Source organism: Apis dorsata, unplaced genomic scaffold, assembly GCF_000469605.1.
Source record: "Apis dorsata unplaced genomic scaffold, Apis dorsata 1.3 scaffold_162, whole genome shotgun sequence".
In the NCBI taxonomy this organism is placed as follows: domain Eukaryota; kingdom Metazoa; phylum Arthropoda; class Insecta; order Hymenoptera; family Apidae; genus Apis; species Apis dorsata.
Genome location: NW_006263451.1, coordinates 173,092 through 183,020, shown reverse-complemented (window position 1 = coordinate 183,020; position 9,929 = coordinate 173,092). Strand labels below are relative to the sequence as shown.

The following is a 9,929-nucleotide window of genomic DNA, read 5'->3' as shown; positions in this document are numbered from 1 at the left end:
ATATATATATATATATATATGCTATTGATTAAAAAAAGAAAAAACATATGTACATATCGCATTGTACGAGGAATCGCGTTATATGAAAATAGTAATCGTAATATTTTTGTATTATGGCAACTCGCATTATACGGAAATCTACTATTATATTTTCTGCAATTGCTATTTATACACTGTAATTAATATTCATTGAGTATGCGAAAGAAGCTCAAATAATATATTCCTAAAAGATAATACATATAATGTCAAATATGTTTTTTACAAATATTAATATTTTTGTCTCTTTATAAAATTTCTATACATTTTCATAATATTAATTAAATATTTTTCTATATGATGAATTCAATCACACCATGTATAATTATTTTCTTTATGTAACTTTACTCCATAGTTGTGACTACAAACGTAAGTGAAATAATATTTTAAAGACAAAAACATGGATATGTATAGTATGTACATAAACGTATTATCATTATCATATATGTCAAAACTCTATGTTCAATTTCTGTTTGTTGTTATATTAATAACGAGTCAACATGAAAATATTATATCAGATATCAACAATCGCCCTTCCTTCAGTTGTTTTGTAAAGAATATTGAGATATCATTTTATCATTTCAAAGAAATGATAGATACTTGTTACATATTTTTATCATGCCATACTTTATCGTATCACTGTTTACACTTGTACAGTATATTGTTTGCAATATAGTTGCAGATAATATTATCTTGATAACACTGCATAGTATCTTTGTATTATTGCTAAAGTTCTTTCACTTTCTGTACATTGTTTTATTTATTTTCCATAATATTATATAATTAATGTTAAAGGTAAAAATAGACTTGTAAAAATTTAAAATAAGTAGAGATATTCTTACTTTCCATCTGTACCTAATTCAATTTTATTTGTAAATATTGGTAACCATAATTTTTCAGTAAAAATGAATATTCAGTAAAACTATAAGCCATGTTTGTGTTACCAAATAATTAATATTGTTTACAATTTTAAACCTGCAAAATGTCATGAAAAAAATAAAATAAAACATGAATACATATATAAAAAAATTTTTCATTACAGACTTTGTCATTATTATTACTTACATTATTTTTGTGAAAATTTGTTAATTATTTTCATCATTACTATCTATTTCAGTGAAATCAATTATTATCTGTTTGTTTTTTGGAGAATATTGGCTTAAAAAAGAAAATTTATATTGTTAGTAAATTTAAAGACGCATAATAGAAAACATTTGTTAAATATTGTCAAAAACTAAAAATTTTAATTTTAGGAAATACAAATTTAAAAAAATAAATTATTTTAACTATCAATAAATTCTTATATGATTTCTTATATTTTTGACATTTATATAAGTTTAATAAAAATAAATATATAATTCAAATAACTAAAATACCTGTATGTAATACCTGCTGCATCAAACATTTTTTTTGCAGCAATAGTTTTTTTCTTTGTTGCATGTTTATCAGAAACATATTTAACTAATTTTATTCCAGATTGTATTATTACTTTAGCACATTCATTACATGGGAAGAGTGCAACATAAATGGTACAATTTTTAACACTGCTACAATTCTTATTTAAAATAGCATTAACTTCAGCATGACATACTGCAAATTTCATATCGTACAACATTATCGTACAACATTAAATTATATAGATATATACAATAGTAAATTACAAAGTGTTATCATGATACCGTATAAAGATTTATTTTTTAATGAATCATTAGAATTTTTGCACCAAGAAAATTCATCGTCACTACAACCTTTAGGCATTCCATTATATCCAATACCTACAATTTGTTTGTCTTCATTCACAATACATGCACCAACCTGAGTACGAGGATCTTTGCTACGTTTTGCACTTAAGAAAGCTATAGCCATAAAATAATCTTCCCAATCTATATAGTTTTCTCTTTTATTATTATCTTTATTTATACTATGGAGATATGAAACTTATGTTATGTTATATTGATTAAATAACTATTTAATTTAAATTATTAAATGTTAAAATATTTCAAATATTCTTACCATTTAGAATTGATTTCCAAATTATTATCATTTAGTGCCATTTTTATAAATTTTTTATTGATACGATATAAATAAAAAAGTTAAAATTAATATAAAAAATTTAGATTTTTATTTAAAAATTTAAATAAAATTTATAACTTTAGCTTCAATAACACATGTGCGAATTTTTCTAACCTTAATAAATTATTACAAAAAATAATTAAATATTTATAAAAGATAAAAATGATTATTAAAAATTATAATGTTTTTATAATTCTGTGATATATTAAATTTATTTTATACATAAATTTTATATATTTAATAAAATTATCCGTAAGTACGCGCCAAAAGTATAAACAAGGAAAACAAATAATAGAGAAAGATAGAGATAAGCTAAAAATTAGACAATTAGTGCCATCTAGTATATCATAGATGAAACATATAGACAAAGAGGAGGAATAATAAAGAAGCAAATAAGATAAAATAAGAACTTATTATCAGTGCCATCTTTCTTAAAAAAAAAGATTAATCCTTGCTGTGAAAAAAATATTTAAAAAATAACATTAATTCTCAATTCTCATTTTGTCTTATCTTGTCTTTGATGCTCGCAAGATGGCATTGTTAATCAATTCTGATTCTATTTCTATTCTTTTCCTATTATTTACTCTCTTTATCTCGTCTATATATTATATAGATATATATATTTATATATATATATATATATATTTCATTCGCGACATCCTAGAGATGGCACTGATTCCCTAATTTTTACCTAATCTTTACTTTTTCTTTGCTATTTGTTTTTTTTATCTTTATTACGAAAGTTTATCTTCTTAAAAGAGAATTCTGATTAACTTTATTGACATTTTTGCATATTTTTTTGTTGATTTCAATAGAATATATTTAATTAAATTTTTATTTATCATAATTATTCGTATTATTATTCGTATTAATTATTCATTTTATTCGATTCGTATATATTAATCACGTTAAAGTCATTCCTAACCTCATTTCTATTAGAATAATTTTTGCAATCCGTAATTATTATGCAATTTATAATTATTATAAATTATGTTTTTGTCTTGATTTTTTTTTTTAAAATTCGGAATAGATTTTTTTTAATCCATTCCAAGATTTTGAATAATCAAATAATATTGTATGTATTAAATATTTTTTGTTTGCATTGAAATAAAACATTTAGAAAAATATACATCACTTTTTTTTATCTTTTAAAATTACATGAAATATGATATGTATGATTTTATTTATGTAAAATGTACAATATTAAATGAAATTGTATGGATAAATTGTATGTGTATTGGATAAATTTCTGTTAGAAATTTAACAATTTTACATTTCAAATATATATATTTTATATATATCTTATATATATTTAAATATAAACTCCATAAGAAATATTGAAGATAAATTATTATAGTATAGTAATTTAAATTTTGAATAAAAAAAAATAAATAAAATTAACTTATCAAGATTACAATGAAATTAATCTCAAGAATAATATATCGAAAATATCTATTCTGAAATATGATCAATAAATGTAATAATCGGTGCACGGAGGAGCTTAGGACAAACTTCTTAAACATGGCAATAATGGTTCCTGGTACCGATAAATCATTTCTTCAATTTTAAATGCATTTATTGTACAAATTTTTTGTCGTTATTCATAATTATAAAAAAGAAATACATGGATATATCATTTTTTATGGATATATCATATTTTAATTTTTCTCTAGAATCATATTATATTATTTTGCATGGGAATTTGATTCAAAATATTATATTTCTTTGGATAATAAATTATCATGAAAAGCTAAAGAAGCAAAATATAGATAATAGACAAGCGAGTTACACGCAAAATTGGTAAAAATGTCGATATTCCGTGACATATTTCGTGATTCTTTCGGTGGTTAAACTGAATTTGTGAGATAAAAATAATATTTCCCATGAAATTATCATTGTAAAACATGACATAAATTTATCGAAATTTATTGATAATTTCTCTTATTAAATTAAGATTAGAAATTTAATTTATTTAATAACATAAAAAAATACAAATTTTTTTCAATATTGATTTATAAATAGTTTTTTTCATTACAATAAATATTACATATATAATATGTATGTAAAATTTATTCAAAAAGATATTTGCTTCTGTAATTTAATAAAATTTCAATTATCATATTTTAGATCAAAGATTTATTTCTATATATAAATAAAGATTTATCGTCGATAATAAATGATAAACGAGCTAAACCGCTCGAAACCCTAAGCTGAAAGCTTTTTTAAACGCTTGCTACACAAATGAGTATACTTGGGCGCGGCACTGTAGACACGTTTTTCAACCCCCAAGTATACTTAGCACTCTCTGTAAAAAGGGCTAATAATTCGTGGATTAAGGCACCCTTTGCGTAATCAGGATGTTACGATTAATTTTTGTATTAAATGAAATTACACACATATGATTTTTAAATTATAACTTTTCGATATTTTCCATTTTAAAGAGAATAATCTTTTTTGACGATAAATTGTTATATATCGAGTGATACATATTTAAATCTAAATTTCAATGAGAAAAATTTACATATTAAAATATTCTAACTGTATCCTATATCTGGTAATGAAAGTATTGTTTTCATTGCACGCTTATTCTAGTCTCGAACACGCCATAATATTTTACGATACATCTGTGCGAGTAAGAGTACAGCTGCTGAATGAAAAGAGGTTTCTTCCGCCAAGCAACGTGGCTAATAAAATAATTCGTAGGATTGTGGCGTTATTCCTCGGGGATTCCAAAGCGCCCTCGGAATTACCTTCACGCACAGTGCATTATCGTTTAATTGTAACTCCCCACATTCCTGCTGTGAGTATTGCATTTCCCTCATCCATTTGTTTCATAAAAAAAATTAATAAACCATTATATAAAATTTAATTAATTAGATTAATTCTTCGTAAACGTTAGAAAGCAATTAAAAAATTTCTAACGACTTTATTTACATTATACATTTACGAAAATGAAATTTTCGAAAAAAAGAAATTGAAGTTCTCATCATATTGCAATATTCGTGCATCGTGAACAATGAAAGAATCGAATTTTTCACTGTTATGAAGCGCAACGATAAACGCCGTGGACGATGCCGAAAATTGGTCCAGGGAGGAGGACACGAAGGATGATATTCCTGGCCGGCAGAGAACGGCGAGTATTGATTAAGGGGTTCGCCGGGAGGTATCCTCATAGTTGAGGGGATTTGCTCTGTGAATGTGGGGCTGAATGTGGGGAGGGGATTGTCGTGGGGGGTTGAAGAACGCCGACACAGGCCGAGGGTGGTGTTTGCCCCATGTACTTGCTCTGGGGATTGCACGCAGTGGATGCGTGTGCCGCGCATGCGTACCTCGCCTTTGCTCTTGCACGCATGCACATTTTTGCGTGTATTTACAGTGTACGGTTGTCGAGCCGGTATACGCATTGGCGATTTGCACGTGGCGTTCCCGGTGATTGACGAACAAAAGAGAAGAGAATCGGGTTGTGAAAACTACGAAAGTAAAGAAAAAAAGAAAGAAAGAATACGATTCGAAGAAAGATAACCTCCCTCGCAATGTATGTAATCTTTCAAGATAATATATCTTCGTAATGTGAACTCACGTGAGAAAGATTTTCCGTCTCTGTTCAATTTATAGTTCGTAACGAGAGTGATCTTCGTCAAAGTCGCGTCTCGTGTGGCGTTTAGTGTATTATACGCCAGTACACGAAGTATATACAATAGTGGTCGTCAGTTCGGAGTGGTCGACTGGAGAAACAGCAACGGGAGGCTCGTCCGTCTCGATAACACCTCCTTCTCGCTCTCTTTTTTTTTTTCACATCCGTCCGTCTTGCTTTCTCGCGGTGTGGCTTCCCTCCCTCTCTTTCTCTCAGCCAGCAGCAACAGAACCGGCACTGGCACCGAAGGGCTGCAGTTGCGATCGGATGATCGACGAGTACGCGTCTGTTGTGCGCATCGTTGTGTGTTCGTCCGGAATGTCAGGTGTCTTTTCGATTCTCATTATCACCTATCCTCGATGAATCGAAGCAATAACGAAGTTGAAGCTTTGGATCAAAAAACGAGAGTGAGCAATGTTCACGAAGATTCGTGAGGTAAGGCAATTTTTATTTTGTATATGTACACAGTGATTAGCATATGTCGGTCGATTCGGTAGACGCGAACGATGCGTGACGAGATTAGTTTACGTTTATTTCCGAGAAAATAATTAGAGGGGGAAAAATAACTGGTAAAATATTATCATTATATTATTATTGATTATCTTATCTGATTGATTATTTTAATTTTGTTACGTGTAATTGTGGTTGAAAATGAGGTTAACATTTCATCGCGAATCTGAAAATGTTCTCTTTCGACCGTTAGAATCGTTGTCATATACGAGATGTAACACGAATCGCGAGATTCTCGATTCTTTCCGACTCGATCGATATTTGTGTCTGAGTCGTAAATAATTAATCGATTAAATGATATAATAACATATTTCATATCGTGAAAGTGCAACAAGTATAAGTAAGAGTTATTTTATTGATAATCATTCTTTTTATTTGCGTGATAAAATTTTTAGAATTAGATGCAATTGAGATGAATTATGAAGAGTTACCAACTGAACGGGATTAATGAAAAATCGTACGTATATATAATAGATTATCCGTATATTGACACGACAAGTATCATTCTTTATGCTTGTATTAGCTTGTTTATTCTAACTGTTTGACGATGATTGTAATGAACAGAAGTAGTAGTCTCGTCCCCACGTGTTTATCCGTTATTTGAATTGAAGCCTTACACTTTAGCCTTATACTTTATTAACACTTATTGTTGGCAAGTATTTGTCTTTAAATATGAAAATTATGCATTGATTGGTATTAATTAATCATCGGTTTGTCGCTTATTATATGTTTTGATACAATCTGTCAACTTTAAGTATATAATATTATATTATATTATATTTATATTAAATTAAAAAAAAAAGATTAAAAAAAAAGAAAAGATAATTAATTCAAGCTTCAGGGTTTAATTTTTTAAGCATTTTGACTTGATTCTATATAATCTGAATGCTTTGTTTACATTCGAAACTTGTATAAATACAATATCTATTTCTATCCTTTTTCATAAGGAAAAGTCATACTTACCGAATACAATATTTACATTTTTATTCTTAATGTGCTTTCTTCACTATATTTTCAATAACTCCATATAAATTATAAAAATAAAACGAACACTCGAGTTAATTGCTACATTTCTTTATTGAATTTTTTTATCGATAATAATTTCTTCATAAAAAATTTCAAAGGTCGGATAAAAAGATTCCTCGCGACACAAATGCAGGATCAGGTTATAATTCGAAGGTAACATCCATGCCGGTTCCCACAGCGGGGCGATCAGCTTTCCTTCGACCGTGAACACGCCGCGCCGTGGCGCGGCAAGATCGTGAAAAGACGACAGTCGAGAATATGGAGATACAAAGCTTAAACTGCGTTTATTCGTATGTGTCGTGCGACATAAAGTCATTAAAGAATTTCTAAGGCGTCGGACAACGGCCTGCCTTCGTGAACTTCATTACACGCCATAGGCGATTGTACGGTACATGATGTAACAAGAATTCACACATATTTTCCTATATCCTGTAATTAGATGTTTGTACCTAACCTTTATTTATCTCTTATGTCAATTGGATGTAACACATTTAATATTGTGGTCAATGATTGTTATTTCACACTAGATTTTCTCAAAAACGACACATTAAATGACAAGATTTTTTTTCAATTCTATATATTTAATTTTGTTTGTAAAATAATATCTAGATGTCAATCACGAAGCTCTGTAGAGAAATCCGTATAATTGAAATTTATTATGAAATTGGAACATATTATTTTTTAATCTAAGTTTTCGAAAAAAATTTTTTTATTAGTTATTATTAGTATTTAGTTAATTGATTAAATTTCGTTTTTAAGTTTTTTGATGATGCTTTTGGTAATTACTATATGGTTATTTTCTTATAACGGATTTTAATTTGCTTACGAGAATGTAATTGCAGTTGATTACGGTTTCTTATTTTGAACCGTGGAACAGATATTAATTAATAAGTGGTATATATTAAAAATGAAAAATAAAATACTTAATAGCAAAATAATTGCGTAAGCATAATAAAATAAAATAGAAATACATACATACTTGAAATACATAAATATTAATTTTATATATAATTTTATAATATTACATGTATTATTATGAAGTTATATGATATTAATAATTGATTTTTAATATTTAATGATTAAGAGGTCAGTTCTTACATTTAGTGTTAAAATATGCAAAAAAATAGGATTTTATTTCTTTTATTATTACCAGAAAAAATTGAAAAAAAGATAATAATTTATTATGACAATCAGTATATCATCAATATAATTGTATCAAAAAAATAAAATAAAATAAAATAAAATTAGAAAGCTTGACAATAAAAAGGAATTAAAAACAATTCGAAACTATCATTATGATGAAAACAATTCGTTATAGCAAATTTTTTTTACATTTTCTAACCATCTCATTATTTCTTTCTCCGCATCTTTCGAAAGCTATTCAATAGTTGCATTGCATATGCATACAATTGTTGTTTTCGATGATTCACAGAAGTTACATTTTCATCAACGTATATAACTAAACACATGATCTGTTGAAATCGATGTTCTTGGAATTGATGTAATTACTCAATCGAAGGCTTTCGATTAATCGATTGCATAATATTTTCTCTGAAATCGTCGACTTTGCCATATAAGCACGAATCTACATATCTAAATTGGAAACTAGACTGGTGAAAGAAATTTTCTCTTTTTTTTTCTCTCCTTTTCATGATTTTTTTTTCATCAGGTTTGAAATACTTTATTTAAATTAGATAAAATTTTAGGGATGAAACGTGTATTTACAACGAAAGTCTATAGGATTAACAAAGTCACGATTTTGAATCTACACGTTCCAGGAATGCCTACTGCATACAAAGCACTGCAAATAATAATAAACAGGTTTACAGTGAAAATCGATAAAGCATTCGATTGTTGGGAATACACTCAGTCAGTCTGTATTTAACGAAACGATAGATAAGAATTATCTTCGAAACTTAAATGTCTTTTAAATTAGATTTATTATTTTAAAAGAAAAAAGATTCTACTTATCCATATTATTTTCTTGGATTGTCCTCTTTGCTCATCGGATGGTTTAATTAGATTTGAATGTCTTCATCTCTTAATAAAATCTTTTAATATAATATATAGATTTTAAAAAAAAATTGAAAAAAGTTAGAAAAATCAAAATTTATTTATAAATTGAAGAATAGAGTATAAAATAAATAAAGATAGAATATTGTATGACATCTCAAATATACCAATGAACAAATCTCTTTAAAATCAATTTTTAACTTGTGAATCATACGGTTCATATTTAATTGACCTTTTTTTTTCCAATTTATAATTGCATTTAATCTTTATACTTTAACAATATGAAAAAAATATTGTAAAATTATATCAAATATATAATTAATAATATATAATTTATTGTATAATATTAATTATCAATCAAGTTCTGTGAGAAACAAAAGATCTTTAAAACACACGAATTTTCGTAAGACAATCTTTAATTTTACATCTCCCAAGAATATCTCGTGCACTAGCTCTCTGATTAGTAGAACGTTCTGTAGCATATCACACGTAAGTAACTTACCTACACACGTTTGTAATCGTCACGCTCCAAAACTGTTACTCATTATTTCCATCTTATTACCGCTAACGGAGCATTACCGCACTTTAAGTTATATGTATCTCTTTAAATCCTCTCTAACTTCGACCAGTTATGTAT

General features: G+C 27.2%; 2 protein-coding genes across 2 annotated transcripts in view; one reads left to right on the top strand and one right to left on the bottom strand.

Moving 5' to 3' along the window:
• Positions 1 to 33: 33 nt before the first annotated feature.
• LOC102671410 (deoxycytidylate deaminase) lies at positions 34 to 2,369 on the bottom strand. Its single transcript, XM_006613726.2, has 5 exons — positions 2,050 to 2,369; positions 1,716 to 1,957; positions 1,413 to 1,626; positions 1,102 to 1,194; positions 34 to 1,011 (listed from the first exon to the last, which is right to left on the bottom strand). Exons 1-4 carry the CDS (start codon positions 2,088 to 2,090, stop codon positions 1,122 to 1,124), a joined length of 570 nt encoding a protein of 189 aa, XP_006613789.1. The 5' UTR covers positions 2,091 to 2,369; the 3' UTR covers positions 34 to 1,011; positions 1,102 to 1,121.
• Positions 2,370 to 5,851: 3,482 nt separating this feature from the next.
• LOC102670800 (growth arrest-specific protein 2-like) overlaps positions 5,852 to 9,929 on the top strand; it is a 33,205-nt gene continuing 29,127 nt past the window's right edge. Inside the window, exon 1 of the mRNA XM_006613721.2 lies at positions 5,852 to 6,178. The gene's annotated coding sequence lies outside the window, so the exon portion shown is untranslated. The remainder of the gene's footprint in view (positions 6,179 to 9,929) is intronic.

Excerpts from the sequence above, each read along its gene's own strand:
- LOC102671410 (XM_006613726.2), bottom strand. The coding sequence starts at position 2,090 with ATGGCACTAAATGATAATAATTTGGAAATCAATTCTAAATG. Across the intron at positions 1,627-1,715 it reads AAAAAATAAATCTTTATACG|TATGTCATGCTGAAGTTAAT; the intron begins GTATCATGATAA and ends TGAAATTTGCAG. Across the intron at positions 1,195-1,412 it reads GCAGCAGGTATTACATACAG|CCAATATTCTCCAAAAAACA; the intron begins GTATTTTAGTTA and ends TTCTTTTTTAAG.